The 24,610-nt window shown below is 43.5% G+C and overlaps 2 protein-coding genes across 3 annotated transcripts in view; one reads left to right on the top strand and one right to left on the bottom strand.

Annotated features, from left to right (window-relative positions):
* The first annotated feature begins 1,039 nt into the window (after positions 1-1,039).
* The window catches only part of LOC142109035 (toll-like receptor 2), a 35,701-nt gene continuing 12,130 nt past the window's right edge, over positions 1,040-24,610 (top strand). The window contains exon 1 of one of the 2 annotated variants that reach the window (XM_075193041.1): positions 1,040-1,157. The gene's annotated coding sequence lies outside the window, so the exon portion shown is untranslated. Of the gene's footprint in view, positions 1,158-22,194; positions 22,270-24,610 lie in introns of those variants that run through there. The other variant, XM_075193043.1, reaches the window with a different exon arrangement.
* Positions 4,714-8,294, bottom strand: LOC142109039 (ras-related and estrogen-regulated growth inhibitor-like protein). Its single transcript, XM_075193049.1, has 4 exons — positions 7,739-8,294; positions 7,382-7,435; positions 6,861-6,937; positions 4,714-6,391 (listed from the first exon to the last, which is right to left on the bottom strand). Exons 1-4 carry the CDS (start codon positions 7,857-7,859, stop codon positions 5,978-5,980), a joined length of 666 nt encoding a protein of 221 aa, XP_075049150.1. The 5' UTR covers positions 7,860-8,294; the 3' UTR covers positions 4,714-5,977.

Here is a 24,610-nt window from a genome sequence, read left to right as displayed (position 1 = left end):
CGTAACCCCAGTATCAGTGAATGATAGAAACCTGTGTGATTCTGAGGAGCTGACAGTAATTCCTCTCAGCAGAACATTGCTGGCCTTGAAAGTGGGTTCCGGATGGCACAGTGGAGGTCTGAGGCGCTGACTAAATGTCAAAGCAATCTGGGAATTTTCCTATCAATGAAACAACTGCAGGGGCTTCTGGGAAAAACGAGCGATTACTGAATTAGAAATCAGTTTGGACTTTTCCGTTGCTTTGTGGTGTTTATAAAGGTGTTAATTGCAGATAATGAAACAGGAAGGATTAAGCGATTGTTATTTCCTCCTCTGGTAATTAGCAGACCTATAATTATTATTTTCTGACAGTAAATCCTGTGTATATTCATATATAAATCCAGATGATGCCACATGTTCCATGTAGATATTTCTAGGTACAGATATTTTACCGGTTTACCACATCGATGGCAAAGCATGCTGGGACTTGTAGTTCCACAACACCTGGAGAGCCGTCAGGCCTGGTCCTAGTACTTTGGCGTTTCCTACTTTGAGCTAGTGTTTGACAACCGTGATACCAGGAACTAGAGGTTGCGCTGCTCTCTCAGGAGTCCGGGAGAGCTCCCAAAAATTCGGTAGGCAACCATAGCGTAGCCCATTCTGTGCCACCATATAAACCGCCAAACTGCCCCGATTTTGGCGGACATCCCGATTCACGGGGTCGCAAAAGTGGTGGGCCGTAACACTCAGCTCCCTCTTAGGACCAACAAACTACTTTATAGAGAGATCCCGGATGGGGAGGTGAATTGCGGGTGCGGAGGGGCACGGCGAGCCACGAATGGCGTCAATTTGACACAGGGCGGGGGGCCAAAATAACGCAACTAAAGTCACCCTGCAGGATGCGGGAGAGTAGCTTGGTCTCCCGGGAGTCCAGGAGACCAACACGGAATTCCCGTGAGATTGGGCAGCTGAGGTTCCCTCCAGGTCGGATCTGACCTGAGCTGCACGAAACAGACCCATTGCATCATGGACAGGTTTTTTTTTTTACGGTTGGGCCCCTTTACATTTTATTTTTAGTTTTAATGACCACCATTGTCTCCATCTTCCACCTTTTAGACTACACCCCGAGCTTGGTGCAGCAGAATACATCACGTCCCTGACTCTGCCGGTGATTGAAGGTGAGGCAAGTCTTTTATTCTGTCAGTCCTGAGTACAGGCTGAGGGTCTGTGAGTGACCCCGACAGACAGATTAACATCGATAAGTGCGATGTCACCTATTGTGCTACCGCTGAATAACAATCTCCCAGCATGCCGCAGGGCCCTCTTCATATATCCACTCGTTCAGGCCTCTCGAACCGTTGAACGAGCGGCAGCCATTATCTGCGGAAATATCCTATTACCATCACCACATGCTAAATATTGCACAGTACACGGTGTGATGCTCTGGTCTACTTCAACAAATTAGGCTAATGGACCTTTTGACGACAAACAATATTTCTTTAACGTATTTCCTTAACTTCAATGGACTTATCAAACGAGTTGGCGTCACCCCAAAATTAAGGGCACTCAGCTAAGGTTATACGGGCTCTGCTAATGCCCAGAACCTTTCAAGTATTTAAAGCTCCCCCGTAACCACAGAAAGTGCTGTGACTCTTGTACAAAAATACTCCAAAGCTGATTTCGGGGAAATGTTTTTGGTGCGTAGGTGGGCTACCTTTATCTATCAGTGTGCCGGCTAAAATCTAGTCAAGCCTGGGTGTGCCAGTTGCATGTATATATTACATTTAATTTTTTTCTTATTTTATCATGCTAATAATAGGATATTATTAATAGTAATAGGGCCAACAAATAAAACGTTCATATTATCCACACAGTAGTGCCCCCAGTTCATATTATGCCACATAGTTGTGCCCCCAGTTCGTATTATGCCACACAGAAGTGCCCCCGGTTTATATTATGCCACATAGTAGTGCCCTTAGTTTGATATTGTGCAACACAGTATAACTGAGTAGAGATGCTCATAATTGATGCCCGTGTTCACAGTACAATAGTCAATTGGGCAGCACAGTGGCCTAGTGGTTAGCACTTCTGCCTCACAGCACTGGGGTCATGAGTTCGATTCCCGACCATGGCCTTATCTGTGTGGAGTTTGTATGTTCTCCCTGTGTTTGCGTGGGTTTCCTCTGGGTGCTCCGGTTTACTCCCACATTTTAAAAACTAGTAGGTTAATTGGCTGCTATCAAAATTGACTCTACTCTGTCTGTCTGTGTGAGCGTGTGTCTATATTAAGGAATTTAGACTGTAAGCTCCAATGGGGCAGGGACTGATGTGAGTGAGCGGAATTAGTGGCGCTATATAAATAAATGATGATGATGATGAATGGTCCCTGACTCGAATATGAACATCAAAATTTGCAATTTGCCAATCGCGTTTGAGCCATACATGATTATATCAGACAATTTATTGGATTTAGGCTAAATTGGCTCGAAATTGGGCCTCCCCTTACCATCAACTATGTTAGAAAACAATTATAATCTGTTCAATTCCAATTACCCAATTTCCTATCTGTTTCTTTGGTCATCACCAATACTAACGGAGCCGCTTGGGATCTGGAAATTTGACTATCAACTGTCCAGATTTTAACGTGTGTGGCCACGTTTTCGGCTTCTTTGCCTCGTCAGCTAGAATCCCTGAATCCAAGAAAGGACCAGTTATATGTTCGAGAGATGTCTACTAGTCGGATTATTGTCAGATATGACAAAACTGGAGACGTTCTCTAAAAACGATTTACATTTTGTCATCTAGCATGGCGGTGGGAAAGAACCTTAGTTAGGATCTCTAACATGTCTCTCATAAATGAATATGACGATCTTCATCTCTGGGTCTCAAGGGCAAGACAAATACCAGAGCAGAAAATTGGTGCCGCATGTGGGATTGTCAGAAGGTCTGATGTCTACACCCAGATGTTCTACAAAAAGTTTCTTGGCTGTGATAAACCTGTGGGTGTTCTGAAATTTAGGGAGCCATATTGTATGGTTTTTTTAATCAACAAGTCATCGCGAATTTTGAATAATAACATTCTTAGCTAATAAGATTATTCAAACAAACCAATGGGGCTCTTTTCCTCCAAAATATTTCCAAAGAAGATCCAAAACAGAAAGACACTCCTAGAAAGAGCAGGGACGATCAACAAGTAAGAGGCGCTTATTAAACTATCCACATTGTGGCGCGTCCTTCTATCAAGCCACCACCGAGGAACAATTTGTCACAGAAACGAGGGATCGGATGATCCGAGCTAGCGACAAGAGGCGACAAAGCCTTGATCACTGTACCCGTACTGGCTCCAGGAGGAGTAGGTGGATTCCGTTCTTGACTGGTGACCTTAACCAAACATTATAACTTCCCTCCACCTAAATATTTTCACACTAATTTACGTTTCCTGTTAGGGCAGATTCTCTTTCAGTTTAATTTCCTCTCACGTGCTGATCTAGACCCCTCACTAAAAAACAGTGTCCTCTTTACTAGCAAACTTTCGGTTTGCCCCTCGAATTTGGGCAGGTGTGTCCAGGCTTCCACCAAACCAAGTGAAGCTTGATGTTTTCATTTTGCTAGACACACACAGATATGCAGTTTAAAGGATAAGCGCTGACAATTTTCTTTTTGTTTTGTATACATATATGGGCATTTATATTGCCACGTAGCTGGTACCATATACAATATGGGATATACCGAGCGCGGGCTTATTGCCAAGCAGCTGGTACAATATATAATGTGGGATATACCGAGCGCAGGCTTATTTTTCTCTGGTTTTGTTTCAAAATATTGCCTTATTGTCCTAGCAGCTGTCCATCAAGCCTATTTAAGGCACATTTGGGTGTGGCTCACAAGCCAGCCTTTGCTAGATGTAAACCCCTATACCTGGGAGGTGAGTGCATCTGATTTTAAATGCATTTTAATAGTGTTTAAAGCATATAGGTCAGTGTAGGACCTGCATATAATGAGGTACCCTTGACGTTGGGATGCAGGCTTAAGTCTTTTGATCAAAATATGAACTAATACCTCATGTTTTCATTTTGCTAGACACACACAGATATGCAGTTTAAAGGATAAGCGCTGACAATTTTCTTTTTGTGATATATATATATATATATATATATATGTATATATAATCTATAGTGATCACACTAAATATCCTCATTGATTGCAAGCTCTTTGGGTCACTCCTTGCTAGTGTGTTCTTGACCCCAATTTTCGATCGATCATTTAATTTATTTTAGCATTTAATTCTAGTTCCATTTCCGCAAAGACCTCTGTACATACTTCAGTGGTTAATATAAGGACTCATGTGCATCTTTCAACGTACTGATCGGTGTTACACTTTATCCCGAGAGATGCAGAAGCACCTCAGAGAAAGCGGACAGCAGTTTTTATTAGTTTACTAAGCTCATGAATGGTTGCTGTGGTTTCACTACCTGTGTGCACGTTGCACCCCTTTATCAGACAAGCTGGTGCAGGTCTGTTCCGTGCCTCTAAAGAGTATAGTGTATGTTGCACGATATAATGTATGATGCAGTTTGTATAATATATATATACACACACACACACACACAGTATTACTACGAGCGTATATATTTCCTTTACTAGATTAATTAGCAGTATTTGCACCAATCTCTCTCATTGTGGCCACTGTCAGGATTAGACACAAATAAACCAGATATTTTCAAATCGATTCTTTTATTTGCATTGAAAAATACAAAAAAGCAACAAAACCACACTCAAAAATATAGTTTTACTGGTGCGGATATCAGAAACAAAACTGTCCCTTTTTTATGTAAACGGCATTTCCCTGTAAAATAATTTAGTTAGAGCTCCCTATGTATATTTATACACGTGTATATACAATATTTACATTTAGTTAACCATATTTCCCCCTCTTTTCTTCAAACACATGAGGATTTTCGGCGCAGGTGTCTTCATAAAAGAGTTGCCATGGCACGTAAACGGTTAACTCGTTGTTGCGCGGTAATCTGAAGGATGTAGTCTCTCGATTCACTGGCTTCTAGCGATCTCAGTGAGGCAGGAGGCACCGAGTACCTCAGTGATACCAGTTCCTACCGGTCCTCCTACTCTGTGTGGGTGGAGGGGGGTCATTTATTAAGGAGTAATACAGAAGGCAAGTCAGAACAAGAATGCATGTACACCGTTCTCCCACGTAGTGCAAATAACACTCTTACACTCACACTAATAAACCACCGGTACGGTGCTTAGACCTTTAAAAATAGTCCCAGTTTGATACAGCAGTCACTACAGTCAAGAGATCAATTGCACAAACTCAGGTCCGTGGACACAGCAGGTGGACGGAGAGCTAGCCCTTTAATGAGTCATTGTCCTGCCCAGGTGCATTCTGGGATTGAGCCATCTGAGGCTACACGTCCGAGGGGTACACCAGTGAGCGATAATCACAGCAGACTACAGATGAATGGTTCCAGGCACGTGGAAATGCCCTGTGCCAGCAAAATGCTTTGAAAGGATTGCGTAAACGTCTGGATTCCACCGAGCCTACTATGGTGGGACAAGAACTGGACAATGAAACTGCTGTAGCCGGATAATAGAGTCTCATTGATGGTGTCCTGGCTGCGGAGGTGACCCCGGGACACTGACGTGAACCAAGGGCTGCTCCAGTGTAAATTCATTTGCCCTTTTCCGAAAGGAGACTTTGTGAAAAAGCCAACCTACTTAGTGTCAGTTTGCCTTCCTTAAAGGCATTCAAGTCCATCTATGTGTCTTGGAGAAGAAGAGGTCCATCATGAAGGAGCTTTAAGTCCTAACACCAGACCATCAGTGCACAGTGGTCCACCGAAGACCACAAAGCCTCCGCCTTGTGCCAGCCGACCTGGGACTGGACGTTGCGTGCCAAACCGAGCAGTTTGTTAATGGTAAAGTCCAACTGGCTATCAAGTAACCAAGTAGACATCAGAGCTTGGATTCTTCCCCCACCTCACTCTGTTCTCCTTCTACCGAAGACAGCAGACATGCTCCTCACGATGCCCTTGATGCCCGTGGTCTTCTTGCTGGAGCTCCTGTTCTCCCGAACGGTCTCCAGCAGCTGGTGAAAGACCACCAGAGAACCGTGATAGGTCTCCGCCGCCGAAATCTCGAAGAAGCCGCAGCCGGAGGAGATGGCCAACAGCCGTCCCTCTTCGCTGGAGACCTCCCTCCGGTGCTGGAGGTCCCTCTTGTTCCCCACAATGATGACGGGCGCCGACACCTGGCGCTTCTTCACCTGCAGGATTCGCTGGAGCTGCTGGCGCACCACGTTAAAACTGAGGCGGTCGCAGATGCTGTAGACCAGGATGAAACCGTCGGCCCAGCGAAGCTGCTCCTCGCTTACGCAGGTCTGCAGGTTTGGGTTCTGTCGACAGAGGGACAAAAAAACACACTTAGTTGGCCGAAAAGATTTTCTGAGCAATGACGTTTACCTGTAACCTTCCCCACATACATACATTAATTATTTAATTGTGGGTTATTTGCTGATAAAGACCAAACACCCAGGAACGCATAGCAACCAAGGCAGCCGCTTTAAATGTTTAACTTGCACTAGATGGAACGATGCCAATTGCAAAGTGGACTTTGTTAGCAAGAAGCTTTGATCAACCAAGTACAAGTTAGTCGAACGTTGGTCAACATCTTTCGGCAATGGCTTACCAGATCTTTCTATGAAATACTAACTATAGAAATGTGCTGACACAAACCAAAAGTCAAAATAATATTGCTAAGGCTGTGGTAGACGTCTGTTTCACTCGTTCTGAGTTATATTAGTGCCCACTGAAAAACCCAGAATCACTCTACAGCTGACATGAAGGACTTAATATGAAGCCTACCTGTGGACACACAGAATCCCAGATGCTGAAGAAAGTCTCTCGTCCATCAACCATGACGTTGTGAGTGTAGATAGATTCTATGACACAGAAAAGGAGGAGATAAAAGTTAGAAAAGCAGATGCAATTACCATGCAAAGCCAAAAATCAAATGCAAGGACTCCCTATTAACCATTTCCCTTCAGGTCTATAGATTTTCCAACTTCTTAAAAATGTATTTTGGTAGCTATGAAAACGAGGAGGGCGTGTTACTGAAGTAGGTGAGATACTGCTTGACCAATCCTAGCTCCCCTCAGTCCTGTCCCATCACCTGATTGGACAAGTCGATTCCCCAAGCTGTCTGCGGTTACGTTCTTTAGCTAATCACCCCCTTAGTGTTACACCATTGTCTGCTATATAGAAGTATATCACAGCTACGGCACAAAGCCTTACTTATATATTATAAAATAACAGATATAGAACAACTATTTAAATATATAAAAATGATATGGATACCGTTTATGAAAAATAATAATTATAATCACCTGTGCCCACGTATTCTCCGATGAATCTCCGGGTCAAAAACCGAACCGTAAGTGCTAAAAAAAAGGAGAGAAAAGAAATATATTCAGATTCCACACAATCAATACAACAATTCCGTGACATTACACTATCCTAAAACTAAATGCGATTTTAAATGTGCAATGCAAAATTAGTGGAGCTTTCAAGGTCATTAAAGTGAGAATAATTTTAGCAAATAACAAACATCAGGACGCTCATGTCGGCAGAAGAGCTGACAATCTAGGTTATCGGTTTGTCAGCATAATAAGATATCAACGCAATAACAACTAGATTGTAAATAGGATACAAAGGATGAATAATCCACAATTGCAAAAACTTACCAGATTTTCCCACGTTTTCCGCCCCCAAGACCAGGACGTTGGCTTCAACCTTTTGAATCTGCTGTCCGATCTCGTTCATCTTGGTGTGCTGCTGGTGGCTGGAGCAGATTTGAACAACCATTTGTAATCCTGTGGCTGGTGGGTGCTGTAGAGGTGACTGTGATGTGAGCTGCAGGCTGGCTGGCCGCCCCCCTTTATAGGAGCAGGCTGGGACCAGAGGGAGTGAGTGACAGGAGCGGCGGGCCAATCACAGGAGACCTCCTGGGGTGCTGCTGTTTACAGGACCAACGCTATGTGCTTTGAAGGGGACCTGAGATTTGTGTCCGAGTGCAGAGGGAAAAAAATCAATCTGTAGTTTCTACGCAGCAGCTTCAGGGAAAGGAAATCTTGACAAAAATAACCGGTGCATCGTGGAGAGCAGCAAAGTATTATCATCAATAATTTGTGCAATCAGAATATTTAACACAGCTTACAGCATACAAATACATCCTTACATATAAGAGTTACAACTATGACTTATAAATATAAATATACATATATATATATATATATATATATATATATATATATATTTATTAACAGATATGTATATAACACCTACATATTCTGCAGCGCTGTACAGAGAATATTTAATCATTCACATCGGTCCCTGCCCCGTGGAGCTTACAATCTATTAATTAATCCCCTGGGCATATTGCTCCGTAATTAGTACAGTTGCCCCCTTTACTGTCGTTTAACAACTCAAGGACTTTTTGGTGTAGAGAAATGGCTTAATCTGACAATACTACATCGGTCTGTTATTACGGGGTATGATTCATAGCCCCCAGCTATCCCGTGATGTCAGAGAGCAGTGTTGGCTAACCCGTGACACGCCAGGTGTTGTGACACTACAAGTCCCAGCATGCATTGCAAATATATATAGCAGCTTATTGCTGGAAGGGTATGCTGGGACTTGTAGTTTCACAACACCTGGAGTGTCACAGGTTAGCCAACACTGTCATAGAGACTACTAAATTTGGGGAAGACCTGCGGGACTCCAGAGGGTGCTGGGAGCTCACCCGCCAGGGCGTTTATCTGCCCACAAGTCTGAGTGGGGGAGAGGTGGGAGGTCTGAGGGCGCCTATGTTTTGCACCCGCGCAAAAATAAGGTTTTGTTTTGCTGACGGATTTATATAAATAATTATTGATGGCTCATTAGGCTTACAGTAGCCACATCACCAGCCGCAATTGTTGTTCAGCCACCTTACGTGTCCCCCGCACCTTTTAAAGTGTAATCTCCTTTGGACAGGTCCATCTTTACCTCCCGATTCATGTCATTGTATGCTGTTTGTATTGTGATGACCTCAATGTACAGGGCTGTAATATGACAACGTTTTATAAGTAAGTGATAATTAGAATGATTAAAATCCTGTCCTGGAAAATAAAGTGTTGTTCTTCCACTGAAGTGTAAAACTGGCTGCACTTAGAAAGGAACCTGGTTTAGACACTGAATCCCTCAGTCTGACAGCCCAGGGATCTCCTACATAGGAAGGATACAGAGAAATCCTGGGTGGTCACATGTCCGGGGTAATTAGGTGCAGCCGCCCCCACAAGTGTTTGTCTGAGCGATGAGAGGGAACCAGAACACCCCCCAGGATGACAACAGTGTATTGTCTGTATGATGACCCCAATACATAGTGATATATTCTGCAGATTATTACATTACTGACCTCTCTAGAGATCTGCAGAACATTGCTCTGTCCCATCTACTCCCTGACAGATACATAGTGATATATTCTGCAGATTATTACATTACTGACCTCTCTAGAGATCTGCAGAACATTGCTCTGTCCCATCTACTCCCTGACAGATACATAGTGATATATTCTGCAGATTATTACATTACTGACCTCTCTAGAGATCTGCAGAACATTGCTCTGTCCCATCTACCCCCTGACAGATACATAGTGATATATTCTGCAGATTATTACATTACTGACCTCTCTAGAGATCTGCAGAACATTGCTCTGTCCCATCTACCCCCTGACGTATACATAGTGATATATTCTGCAGATTATTACATTACTGACCTCTCTAGAGATCTGCAGAACATTGCTCTGTCCCATCTACCCCCTGACGTATACATAGTGATATATTCTGCAGATTATTACATTACTGACCTCTCTAGAGATCTGCAGAACATTGCTCTGTCCCATCTACCCCCTGACAGATACATAGTGATATATTCTGCAGATTATTACAATACTGACCTCTCTAGAGATCTGCAGAACATTGCTCTGTCCCATCTACCCCCTGACAGATACATAGTGATATATTCTGCAGATTATTACATTACTGACCTCTCTAGAGATCTGCAGAACATCGCTCTGTCCCATCTACCCCCTGACAGATACATAGTGATATATTCTGCAGACTATTAGATTACTGACCTCTCTAGAGATCTGCAGAACATTGCTCTGTCCCATCTACCCCCTGACAGATACATAGTGATATATTCTGCATATTATTACATTACTGACCTCTCTAGAGATCTGCAGAACATCGCTCTGTCCCATCTACCCCCTGACAGATACATAGTGATATATTCTGCAGACTATTAGATTACTGACCTCTCTAGAGATCTGCAGAACATTGCTCTGTCCCATCTACCTCCTGACAGATACATAGTGATATATTCTGCAGATTATTACATTACTGACCTCTCTAGAGATCTGCAGAACATTGCTCTGTCCCATCTACCCCCTGACAGATACATAGTGATATATTCTGCATATTATTACATTACTGACCTCTCTAGAGATCTGCAGAACATCGCTCTGTCCCATCTACCCCCTGACAGATACATAGTGATATATTCTGCAGATTATTACATTACTGACCTCTCTAGAGATCTGCAGAACATTGCTCTGTTCCATCTACCCCCTGACAGATACATAGTGATATATTCTGCAGATTATTACATTACTGACCTCTCTAGAGATCTGCAGAACATTGCTCTGTCCCATCTACCCCCTGACAGATACATAGTGATATATTCTGCAGATTATTACATTACTGACCTCTCGGGAGATCTGCAGAACATCGCTCTGTCCCATCTATCCCCTGACAGATACATAGTGATATATTCTGCAGATTATTACATTACTGACCTCTCTAGAGATCTGCAGAACATTGCTCTGTCCCATCTACCCCCTGACAGATACATAGTGATATATTCTGCAGATTATTACATTACTGACCTCTCTAGAGATCTGCAGAACATTGCTCTGCTCCATCTACCCCCTGACAGATACATAGTGATATACTCTGCAGATTATTACATTACTGACCTCTCTAGAGATCTGCAGAACATTGCTCTGCTCCATCTACCCCCTGACAGATACATAGTGATATATTCTGCAGATTATTACATTACTGACCTCTCTAGAGATCTGCAGATCATTGCTCTGTCCCATCTGCCCTGACAAATCAGATATTAAAGATATGTGCAGCCTTAAACATCGTATATAGTTGCGTCTGTAGTAAAGATACGTCAGTCGTCAACATATTGCCCATACTGTGCCAGAAAACTTTGTGCAAGTACCCCAAAAGTCCCCAAATTCTATCCTTACCCTACGCTGCTCCTGTGATTCACCGTCGCTATGTAATCCTCTCCCTCCGCGCTCATTTACATGAGATATAGGCTACAGGGACAGTTTAATGATCTGGTTTATAATCTGTATAACAGCCAGTTTGACACTGTGACCTGATTTTACAGAATATTCCATTTTCTCACCGGTGTGTTTAAAAATTCATGGTCACTGCGGGATTTATAAATCCCATCTCACGTGTTCTGTGCTGGGTTAGTGGAAGAGATAACTCACATGTACAGGAAACATCATCACCTGCGCTAACACTATACACACCAATGAGTGACTATATTAAAATTACAAGTTAATTCCAACACCAGAGAGTTATAGTAAATGGAGAACATTCACAGGAGGGAAAGGTAACCAGGGAAGTACCCCGGGGATCTGTACTTTGACCAGTGCTTTTAAATATCTTCATTGATGACATTGCAAATGATATTGAAGGGACAGTATTCCTTACTGCGGATGACACAAAGATATGTAACAGGGCAGACACACCAGGAGGGGTAAAACAAATGATTGATGATCTCGGTAGACTAGAGGAATGGTCAAGAGAGTGGTAACTACAGTTTAATGCCAAAAAATGCAAAATCATGCACTTGGGTCTCAAAATATAGTATTACTGTCACTACAATGGAAACTACTGAGGAGGAAAGGGATCTAGGAGTCACTATCTCAGGTGACATAAAGGCAGGTAAGTAATGTAACAAAGCAATTAGGTAGGCAAGTCAGACGCTTGGTTATATAGGGAGAGGAATCAGTAGGAGAAAGAAAGAAGTAATAATACCACTGTATAGGTCATTGGTACGGCCTCATCTAGATACTGTGCTCAGTTCTGAAGGCCGTATCTCCAGAAGGATATAAATACATTAGAGAGTGTACCAAGAAGGGCAACTAAAATGGTGCATGGCCTACAGCACAAAACTTACCCGGAAAGACTAAAAGATCTTATTATGTATAGTTAGGAGCAGAGAAGGGAACGGGGGGACATGATAGAAACTTTCATATATATATCAGGTGTTATAACAAGGTACAGGAGGGAAACATTCTACAAAGGAAGAGAAGTATTAGAACACGAGGACATGTACTGACACTGGGGGGAAGAGAAGTATTAGAACACGAGGACATGTACTGACACTGGGGGGAAGAGAAGTATTAGAACACGAGGACATGTACTGACACTGGGGGGAAGAGAAGTATTAGAACACGAGGACATGTACTGACACTGGGGGGAAGAGAAGTATTAGAACACGAGGACATGTACTGACACTGGGGGGGAAGAGAAGTATTAGAACACGAGGACATGTACTGAGACTGGAGGGAAGAGAAGTATTAGAACACGAGGACATGTACTGACACTGGGGGGAAGAGAAGTATTAGAACACGAGGACATGTACTGACACTGGGGGGAAGAGAAGTATTAGAACACGAGGACATGCACTGACACTGGGAGGAAGAGAAGTATTAGAACACGAGGACATGCACTGACACTGGGAGGAAGAGAAGTATTAGAACACGAGGACATGTACTGACACTGGGGGGAAGAGAAGTATTAGAACACGAGGACATGTACTGACACTGGGGGGAAGAGAAGTATTAGAACACGAGGACATGTACTGACACTAGAGGGAAGAGAAGTATTAGAACACGAGGACATGTACTGACACTGGGGGGAAGAGAAGTATTAGAACACGAGGACATGTACTGACACTGAGAGGAAGAGAAGTATTAGAACACGAGGACATGTACTGACACTGGGGGGAAGAGAAGTATTAGAACACGAGGACATGCACTGACACTGGGGGGAAGAGAAGTATTAGAACACGAGGACATGTACTGACACTGGGGGGGGAGAGAAGTATTAGAACACGAGGACATGTACTGACACTGGGGGGAAGAGAAGTATTAGAACACGAGGACATGTACTGACACTGGGGGGAAGAGAAGTATTAGAACACGAGGACATGTACTGACACTGGGGGGAAGAGAAGTATTAGAACACGAGGACATGTACTGACACTGTGGGGAAGAGAAGTATTAGAACACGAGGACATGTACTGACACTGGGGGGGAAGAGAAGTATTAGAACATGAGGACATGTACTGACACTGGGGGGAAGAGAAGTATTAGAACACGAGGACATGCACTGACACTGGGGGAAAGAGAAGTATTAGAACATGAGGACATGTACTGACACTGGGGGGAAGAGAAGTATTAGAACACGAGGACATGTACTGACACTGTGGGGAAGAGAAGTATTAGAACACGAGGACATGCACTGACACTGGGGGGAAGAGAAGTATTAGAACACGAGGACATGTACTGAGACTGGAGGGAAGAGAAGTATTAGAACACGAGGACATGTACTGACACTGGGGGGAAGAGAAGTATTAGGACACGAGGACATGTACTGACACTGGGGGGAAGAGAAGTATTAGAACACCAGGACATGTACTGACACTGGGGGGAAGAGAAGTATTAGAACATGAGGACATGTACTGACACTGGGGGGGAAGAGAAGTATTAGAACATGAGGACATGCACTGACACTGGGGGGAAGAGAAGTATTAGAACACGAGGACATGCACTGACACTGGGGGGGAAGAGAAGTATTAGAACACGAGGACATGTACTGACACTGGGGGGAAGAGAAGTATTAGAACACGAGGACATGCACTGACACTGGGGGGAAGAGAAGTATTAGAACACGAGGACATGTACTGACACTGGGGGGGAAGAGAAGTATTAGAACACGAGGACATGTACTGACACTGGGGGGAAGAGAAGTATTAGAACACGAGGACATGTACTGACACTGGGGGGAAGAGAAGTATTAGAACACGAGGACATGTACTGACACTGGGGGGAAGAGAAGTATTAGAACACGAGGACATGCACTGACACTGGGGGGAAGAGAAGTATTAGAACACGAGGACATGTACTGACACTGGGGGGAAGTAGGTTCAGAGGAAATGTGAGACTATATTACTTCACAGAAAGGGTAGTGGATAAGTGGAATAGCCTCTGATCAGAGGTGGTAGAGGATAATACAGTAGAACATGCTTGGGATAGATATAAGGATATCCTTAAATAGAAATATGATTAAAATAGGGTTTGCCATCGGTTAAAAAATGGGCAGACTAGATGGGCCAAGCGGTTCTTATCTGCCATCAAATTCTTCATTTCTATGCTTCTATGTATCCTAAGATGAGAATTCAGCAAACTATTCCACCGCTTTGGAAGGTAATTACTTTCCACAGTCATTTTTAAACCTTTGTTCATCCTTGGAATCGTTCCTCTCCTGCGTCTCCTAACGATTATTCCAGCCCGGGGTCTGTGATCAGACGGAGAAATGAATCTCCGTTAATTGTGCCGGATAAACAAGACTGGCTGTTCCTTGAATTCGTCATCTGCTGAGCTGTAATTGTTTTCTAAGAATTGCCACAAATGTGTTTACTGGATGTCACAAGGATAGATGTCCAAGTTCCAGGATGTTATCCCCAAAGCACTGGCTTTTATACTTGTTATTTTAGTTGTTTAGTCTGTCTTCCGTTAGACTGTCAGCTCTTTGGGGCAGGAACCTATATATAGCACCATATAAATACAAATATATTTAAACGTGCATTTATTTTAACCATTTTATAATACGTGTCACATTCTCCTACAGGCAACTAAGTTTTCTTAGTAGTAAGGGGGGGTTGGAGGTTGATTCCACCTCTAATATAGAGATTAAGTGATATCTACATGAAGGTGTTATTGGCAGACAATGCATCTGTGTGAATTAGTCCTAATGTGTTACATTACTGACACCTAGTGGCAGAAACGAGGAGTGACAATTTCATGTGACTAACATATGGGATAATGCAAATCCTACTGTGAGCACCACCTAGTGGTGACTTCAGTCCACAATAATAAGACTATTATTCCCTATAGTACATAAGTAATAATTTTATGGCAAAGGAATTATTATTATTTTTTTATTATTTATTTGAATTGCCATTGTGTTAAATTATGTTTTTCTATACTTAGTTTTTTTTGTTTAATTATATATTTTTCTGTCTTTTTTAATTATGAGTTAAATTATAGCCACACATGGGTGTCACGTGATCTGTGACAGGTTGCTGATTGGGCATTGGTGAAAGACAGGATTTGAAGGAGAGAAGATGCAGGTATTGTTCAAAAAAAGCACATGAACAATTGTGACTTTGTCGGTCTCTGGTATGAATGAGGAATCGTAGTGAAAGATGTTATAAGTAGTGATTTTATAAGTGGAAAAACATAAAGTTAACTCTTACAGCTGTTTATACAAAGATCAATGTCGCGCATGTATTGCAATCTATTGATGCACTGTATTTTCTAACTGTGGCTTTGCAAACTTTAATCTAAAATATAATTGTCTCACTGGGGACTTCAGATGTGGGCCTCTTGTAATTAATAAAAAGCTTTAGAGTATTATTTTTTGTTTGACATTACAGAGTATTTTGTGTTGATCAGTGGTAAGAATTCCCCAATAAATCCAATTTGATTATATACAGCATTTATAGCCACAATATCTAGAACCACCTGCTAGACCCAGCGGAGCCAAACTCAGCAGGGAACCAAGGTGGAAAGCGAGGTGGTCCCATTGCTTGAAGCTAGCCCCCTAAGATAAACACGGCCAATTACATCCACCTCATCCCTGCACCCCGGAGGCAACAGTGTGGGAAATACCGGAATAAATAGAGCCTGGGGGAGTCAAGGGTTAGCTGGATTTGGGACCGGCACGGGGCTCCTGAGATACTGGGAGCAAAATCAGCTGTGAGCCACCTCCGGTGAGGGTGCAATTGGTGCCAATCCACAAGTACCCCTCCAAAATATAAACCCAAAAGTTTGATACACTTTCACGGTAACTTTTAGAGATAAAACCTGATCCGTTATCGCTGCAGAGTCTGACGCCATCTATTCTCCATCCCTAATTTACAGAGCTCACATGTGATCTGCAGAGACACTCTTCCTAGAAACATATAAAAATGAAAAGGTTTTTACTGCTTGTTTGAAAACCATTCATTGCTAAATAATTGTCAACTGCTATAAGTTTTGTGCCGTCAGCGGATGAGGGCACCGTCCCTGTAGATTGATCTGCAGAAACGAGATGCATCCGTTCCGAGTAGCATAATGACTTTCTGAGAACCAGGATGTAAGCTAATTATCAGTATTTATAGCTGAATGCTTCATTCCTTACAATGCCGTCTTCAGAAGACGCGTGTGTCTGCTTTCATCTCTCGGATGTGGCTTAAAAAAAAATAATAATGTAATTAACAGGTGCCGAGATAAAAGCCTTAAAAACGATAATTATCTCAAAAAGACTGATTCCTCACCTTGAAGGTCACGTTCCCTGTAAGGGAGAGGGACAGGTAAAATATCCATTAAGGGGGAGATTTAATTAGCCGCCATGTTCTCAGGAATATCTCGGCTTCGTACTTTTACCGTTAGTAAGAATATGCGCTGATTTTTGCTGGTATCTCTATGGGGTGCTAGCAAAAATCATCTGTCCTGATGATCTACAGACGTGGCTAAAAAACACAGAGATACCTTAAAGAAAGCGCATTGTATTTAGTGAACGTCGCAGGAGGGTATATGGAATCCAATAAGTCAAAGTCATCAGAAGGTGGACAGCCCAGTCTTAGCATGGAAAGTCAGAGTATTGTCAGGTAACATCGGATATTTAACTTGCCATTTCTTATAGACATTTCCACAGAAATAATGTTTTTCTCAGCACAGTTCTCTTCTGAGTTATAACACAGGTTTCTCCGCTCTAAAATGATTATTGTTATTAACATTTATTGATATAGCGCCAGCCTATACCACATCGCTGTACAAACGGTGGTTGTATAATGGTCATCAAGCAGTTAACTTGTGTGCGTTAATCTTTTGCGGTTTGTGGTATTGTACCTTGTGACCAATGTACTGGATTACACACATCTCTCGACCTGTCATCTCCGTGTACACAGACACGTCACTCATACAATATTTATCTGCCATGATCCATCTGCAATGAGATTGGGCTGAGATGACTTTACCATGGGGAAGTGCTGACACCTAGTGGGTGAAATGGGGAAATGCATGACCTGCATTCAGTTTCTGTATTAAGTACAATACATTTTTTTTTTTATACAACGTCCCTAAAATAGCCCAATATTCACTTGAGGGTTCAGGTGAGGCGAGGGAGCATACTCCCAACTGTCCCGCTTTTAGCAGGACAGTCCTGATTTGCGGACTTTGAAGGGAAAGTGGGTGGAGTTTTGCACAAAAGTGGGTGTTTTTGGCCGGATCGGGGGCGAGTCATATCTTGTCCTGATTTTCCAAGTCTAAATGTTGGGATGTATGAGGGAGGACTGCCTCATTCTCCACCATTCTGGACATTTCCAAAACAAGGGGAATGGACAATAGAAAAAAAAATGGCAGCCTGGACGTAGCCTAAATTTGTCTTTTCTTTCCAGCAGGGGCAGAACGGGGCAAATATAGCAAAAATTGGGTGGCTTTTGAAAACATAGGAGGGGCTTTGGCGGGGTTTGCCGGTGAGCATCGTAGCAGCCGGCGTTGGCAGAAACGTTACAGCAAAAAGTGAGGACAAAAGCGGCCGACATTTTGTCGAAGCCATTAAAACAGAGACAGATCCCCACAAAAATGGATCTTATATTGCAGACTGTATGTTTTTAAAATGCAGGCAGAAGTAGGAGGTTGTGATTCAAAGGGGGGGGGGAGACACAAAAATGTGTGTGAATAATAGTTTGCCTTTACATATATTTAATGGAGCTGGCAGTATGAGTAGTGACTAACAGGATGACAATACTGGGCAGCTTTGTTTATATAGTGCACTGGGCGGGGGGGGGGGGGGGGGGGTTGGTGTAGGGTAAATATAATTTACCTGAGGTAACCGGGATGTTAGATATGGTGAGACACAATAGCCGCATAATTCCTTTTTAATCAGGGACTTGAGGTCAAATTAAGTTGTTTCCTCATTATAAAACGTGATTCAGCCAATTCTCTGCCAACGATATCACATGGCAGACTAGTCCTGGCTGAACAATCAGATCGGTCACATGTTCCATGCGTGTTACAGGGGCTGTATGTAGGATATCACTTGTGCAAGTCTGTGGGGGGCGTGGTCAGTAAATGGAGTGGGTGTGGTCAGCCTGCGGAGGGTGCGACTTGTGCTTCACTAAGGAATTTCGGAACCTTCCCACTTCCTAATGAAGTGCGGTGGACAGGAAATCTCAATGACGCCACTGCGCAGTGGGTGGAGCCAAATGAAGCTTTAGTAAATCTAACCCCAGGACACTTGCATATGGTGACTGACGCAGTATTATGTTGCACTGTATTGCAAACCCACCGTGATCTCCACGTTGGCCTATCCGAAACCTCAAACGTCTGTTCACCCCAATATTGAGGGCTCTTAAAATGTTTATATATTTTTACCTGCAATTTAGGATGAAACCAAACGCGTGAGGGGGGAGCAGTCTGTTATTTAACATATATACACAGTCAAACCTCCCACTATACATTCACTTTCCAGGAATTACAGGAATGCACTGCAGCTATCTCTTTCCTGGTCATTACAGCAGCTGTTTCCACATTTATCCAGATCTTATGTGATCTCCAAAAAAATGATTGCGCAAAAAACGTACCAGGGTCATTCTAACGAAAAAAAGGTACAAAATTAGGTCATTTTTATTAAGGAGCAGCAGAATTTTTGTTGTGTGTTATTGGAAGTGTCTCCAGAAAAATGGGGTCAATTTATCACAGTGGGAAGAGATGAATTAACGAATCTATTTATTAAAATTCTTCAGCCGGGACAGAGGCTCTGATTGGAGTATAGTAAAGTCAACGCAATTAAATCATCATCATCATCACCATTTATTGATATAGCGCCAATGATTCCGCAGCGCTGTACAGAGAACTCACATCAGTCCCTGCCCCATTGGAGCTTACAGTCTAAATTCCCTAACATAGACACACAGACAGAGAGCGATTAGGGTCAATTTTAATAGCAGCCAATTAACCTACCAGTATGTTTTTGGAGTGTGGGAGGAAACCGGAGCACCCGGAGGAAACCCACGCAAACACGGGGAGAACATACAAACTCCACACAGATAAGGCCATGGTCAGGAATTCACCTCATGACCCCAGCGCTGTGAGGCAGAAGTGCTAACCACTGAGCCACCGTGCTGCCCATAGGACATTGTCGCTGCATTTTTCGGGGGATTTAAACCTTTTCAGAGGTTTATACATAGACTTTATAATGAATAGCAAAACTGATTAAATTTTATGCGACTTTCACCAACTATTCTAAATCTCTGTGGTTTGTACGTTAATATTTATAGAAATTGAGCATGTATAAACCACACGCCACAAATGAGAGCCAAGGTCAGGGAGCAGGGCATGCTGGGAAATCCGAGCATGACTAACTGACCAGTATCAAATCCGAAATCTTTTCCTGCGCACACTGCCTCGTAGATACGACGGCCTACTGAGCGGCGTTATTGCAAAATCGTTCCCAATTCAGTTTTGTCAAAGCCCCCGGGGGCAACCAGTGTAATGATAGTTATCTGAACAGTCTCAGCTCTGATAGGTATATAAGTGACCAGGAGTGCCGGTTGTGTGAGAGAAATATGGAATTTCAACAATGTGGACAGACGGTTTTACAGTCTCGTTCCTGTGTTAGTTTCCATGCTTGGCTGGTTGTGTTATAAGGCTGCTCTGACCGTGCTATGAATCCCCACAATGGACAATGAAACTGCTACCTGTGCTGGGAGAGATGTGGTTACAGATTTATAAATAACTCCGGTAGGAGATGTCGAAATGTCATCTCGCCCATCTCTGCCTTCTGTTTAGTTTCAACTCTTTTCAAACCGCCCCCCTCTTCCCTTCACCGGCTGATAGAGTGAGTATGTGTTATGTGAGACATGATTACCACAAAGTCATCTCCGATCATCGGATTTCAAGTCTACCCAGTGCTGACACAATGTGATGATCAGTGAACTAAACCAATATTTCAACTTTCAATTCAATAAAATGTATTGACCTCTGTTTTCACTTTCAAATACCGGATTTCCTGCCGTGTTAATCAAAATTGCTTGTAAATGTGTCACAATGTGTTATTAACATCCTCTCTCCTGTCCTCCCTCCATCCCCCTCCCTCCATCCTCTCTCCTGTCCTCCCTCCATCCCCCTCCATCCTCTCTCCTGTCCTCCCTCCATCCCCCTCCTCCCTTCACCCCCTTCTCTCCTCCCTCCATCCCCTCTCCTGTTTTCCCTACACCCCCCTCCTCTCCTCCCTTCACCCCCCTCCTCTCCTCCCTCCATCCCCTCTCCTGTCCTCCCTCCATCTCCTCTCCCCCCCTCCTCCCTTCACCCCCTCCTCTCCTCCCTCCCCCCCCTCTCCTGTCCTCCCTTCACCCCCTCCTCCCCTCTCCTGTCCTCCCTTCACCCCCTCCTCTCCTGTCCTCCCTTCACCCCCCTCCTCTCCTCCATCCCCTCTCCTGTCCTCCCTCCATCCCCTCTCCCCTCCACCCCCTCCTCTCCTCCATCCCCCCCTCCTCTCCTCACTCCCCCCCCCCTCTCCTGTCCTCCCTACACCCCCCTCCTCCCTTCACCCCTCCTCTCCTCCCTCACTACACCCCCCTCCTCTCCTCTCTCCATCCCCTCTCCTGTCCTCCCTTCACCCCCCTCCTCTCCTCCCTCCATCCCCTCTCCTGTCCTCCCTCCATCCCCCTCCTCCCTTCACCCCCTCTTCTCCTCCCTCCATCACCTCTCCTGTCCTCCCTACACCCCCCTCCTCTCCTCCCTTCATCCCCTCTCCTGTCTTCCCTTCACCCCCCTCCTCCCTCCCCTCTCCTGTCCTCCCTCCATCCCCTCTCCCCTCCTCCCTCCCTCCTCCTGTCCTCCCTTCACCCCCTCTCCTCCCTCCATCCCCCATCCTCTCCTCTGTCCATCCCCTCCCCTCCTCCCTCCATCCCCTCTACTGTCCTCCCTCCAACCCCTCTCCTCTCCTCCATCCCAAATTATCGGTTACGCTGAATACGCCTGCCATGTGTTACGTGCATAACGTTCATGTGCTAAGACTTAATTTGTGCAGCTGTTATTGATCAGTTTACACTCTCAGATGTTCAAGACATTACAGTTCATAAATTATGTAAATTGTTTAGAGACTATCAATAATTCTTTAAATCTACCTGTTAAAGGCCCACTTATTCTAAATGTAGTTACATTTTACTTTTTAAACCTAAGATTTTATGGGCACATAATAAAAGTGTCATTTTTTTCCATTTCTGTTCAGGGAGGACATCTATCTGGTTCACAAGGACCTTTAAACATTTTATAATTTATCTAAAGGGTGAAATGCATCAGTCCTCTTTTTTCCGGCTTCTCCCTACGCATAAAAGGGCTATTGCCAGCGAAGGCAATATGCGTGTGCGTGAGGAAGCCTATGTAATGACTATAGAGGTGGTGCTTGTATTTTGGCAAGACCACCCACGCGTTTTACCTTCACACCTCATGTAAAGCTAACATTTTGGTTTTGCTTCCTTAACCGCTGGAGCAGGGTTCAGGGAACTTTTTTACCTTTTACCCCAAAATATATTTAGATACGTCAACGTTACCCCCTTGATTTGAAAAGAAGGAAATCATATATTATTAATTATTGGAATTCAAAATGTTATTGAATCTATTCCAAATTTCTTTGAAAGCTTCAACTTCAAAACTTCAGGTTTTGGAGAAATGATGTTGCTTCATTTTTGATACGAGAGCATCAATATTGGGGCATTTTGATGTCAGAACAATTTGGATAAAGTCTTCAGCGTCCAATCGATTTCTCTGCTTTGTTTTTATGTTCGTTAGAATGGAAAATCCTTGTTCGCAAAGGTAGGTTGTTGCAAAAGGCAGCAACTTTTTGACTGCCTCCTCATGTGCAATGTTGATGCCTTTGCAGCTGTTGACATCCAAAAATATGACAGATCTGCTTTGTTTTCAAATGCAATACGTGCTTCATTATTGCATCGCAGCTCAAGAAATGCATCTGCCAACCCTTGAGGCTCTTCTGGTACAACAACAATTTCACATGTAAAGGGGTCTACAATCCAACTGACAGCATGTGAATCGGCAGCATTACCCCCGGGAATTTCATTTGTACCCCATTTGGGGTAATTTACCCCTGTTCCCTGACCACTGCGCTAGAAGGCTGGCAATTAGAACGCAGGGAAGAGGGAATAGATATGACTTTTCCTGCAGCGGTAGATTTGGCAACCAACGCCGGAGCTAAATCCACCATCTTGGAATATGGCGTGACGCCATTAGTATAACAGTGAATCCTAAGTCCTTTAGCAGTGTCCAAACAGCTGGAAATGAGAGATAATGACCTGGTGAAGGAAATTGGTGACTGATATTATGAAATACGTTCCTTCTCCATAAATAAACAGTGCGGCTTCTGTGTACAGTTATCAGTCATCCACTGACAGTGTCTGTGCAGTAAGGGATGCCCTCTACAGAAAGGAATGATAAAACCTATGAGGAAATGATTCACAAACTCATCAACGTCCTGCAGCTGCTCCGAGAAACTGAAGACTTAAATCAGCAAGATGGCCGGGTCTCTGCAACTACTGTATAATGCTACTTCCTTATATTCCAAGCAAAATCATCATCTTCTGAGGAACTTCTTGCAAAACCACCTTATTCTGCATCCATTGTGCAACGCCGGCCAATGGATTATTTCGTTCACCGTACAATCGCGTTGGGCGTAAGATTGAGCGCGGCAGCTTGAAATCTCTTCGCTGTCGTCAGATCCGAAGTCCGATAACGGATGATTGATTGGCCGACATTATCTGATTACGTTTGATGTTACAGAGCGGATAGTACAGGCGCCCGCCCTCAGCAGGTTGATTCTTTAACAGTTTGACCAAGATTGCAGTCACTTGAGCTGCTGTGACATCACTGTCCAACAGCCGCACTCTCAGTCTACTGGCTCAGATAGACATGCATCTCTCTTCTAACATGGCGGCCTACTAGTGATGGGTAGTTCAGGAAAGATCAGTTCAAAATGAACTAACTCATCTAGTCCACAGCTCTGGCAAAGATTAGTGGGAGGATTTAGGCAGATATAAAGCGCAGCAGCCTCACTCACACGGGCTCTTCAGTTCCTAACTGTTAAAGGAAAGTAGAAAGCACAACACAGTCCATGAAATACAAATCTAATAAACAAAAAAAAAATATGAAATTGCACTGACTAGCTAAAGACAAAAGGGTGTATTTACTAAACTGCAGGTTTGACAAAGTGGAGATGTTGCCTATAGCAACCAATCAGATTCCAATCAGAGTCAGTACCTCTAAACTACCACAGGTGGCGCTGCTATTCAGCTCTCATGTAATACTCATGAGTCACTACCTCTAAACTACCACAGGTGGCGCTGCTGATCACTGAAATATATAATCATGAGCCATTCTCCTGGCTCAATGGTTCAATAGCCCATTTGGCTCACTTGAATCATTTAGATCATGAACTAAATTAACTAAATGAGCTTAAATGTTCTTAAAAAAAACACCTTTAAGAAAAGAATTCCACACAAACATCACTATTATGTTTTATAACCTATTGTCTGAGTATTAACTTATGTCTTACGCTTAGTTTTCCCATGAGCGCTAATCCTTTGATCCCGAGACTCTCTGCTGTGGATATAGCTATAGAGAAAAGCCGTGAAGCAAGGCATTATGGGACAGGCAGTTCTATGAGCACCCTACAGAGAAAGAAAAGCAGCTCTTAATATCGACATGAATTACACAACTCTGGAAAAGCCAAATTACACGGACCACGGTAAAGGAAATTAAGGGAGTAAATGGTCTTGATTTAAACAGGGATTTCATCGAACATGGGTGTATTCATTTAACTCAAGTTATTGCAGATAGAGAAGAAGTAGAAAAAGCAGAAACACACAATTATGAAACAAGGAAAAGGAGACGGAATTGCATCTATACAGCAGTATGCAAATATATTTGTCTCAATTATTATTCTCGGACTAGTATCTTTCCGAAGATGATGACCATTGGCTGGTTGGGGTAATTGGGGTGGGATGAATTGGGGCTTCGCACCCATTGGTCAGGGCGAGAGAAGTCCTGTTTAGTAGAGATTCTATATAATCCTTTACGGAACACAAGTCTGGTTCCTTGTGACGAGTCTAATGACCGTTAATCTGCATATTATGGGACATGTGTC

This window comes from Mixophyes fleayi, chromosome 12 (genome assembly GCF_038048845.1).
Source record: "Mixophyes fleayi isolate aMixFle1 chromosome 12, aMixFle1.hap1, whole genome shotgun sequence".
NCBI lineage: Eukaryota > Metazoa > Chordata > Amphibia > Anura > Limnodynastidae > Mixophyes > Mixophyes fleayi.
The sequence above is the reverse complement of the archived record's forward strand: the minus strand, read 5'-3'. Positions and strand labels throughout refer to the sequence as shown.

What these genes read in the sequence shown, in the direction of transcription:
- LOC142109039 (XM_075193049.1), bottom strand. Translation starts at nt 7,859, where the DNA reads ATGGTTGTTCAAATCTGCTCCAGCCACCAGCAGCACACCAAGATGAAC. An exon ending in CGGAGAATACGTGGGCACAG is followed by an intron (nt 6,938 to 7,381) that starts GTGATTATAATT and finishes TCTGTGTCATAG; the next exon opens with AATCTATCTACACTCACAAC. An exon ending in GGGATTCTGTGTGTCCACAG is followed by an intron (nt 6,392 to 6,860) that starts GTAGGCTTCATA and finishes CTCTGTCGACAG; the next exon opens with AACCCAAACCTGCAGACCTG.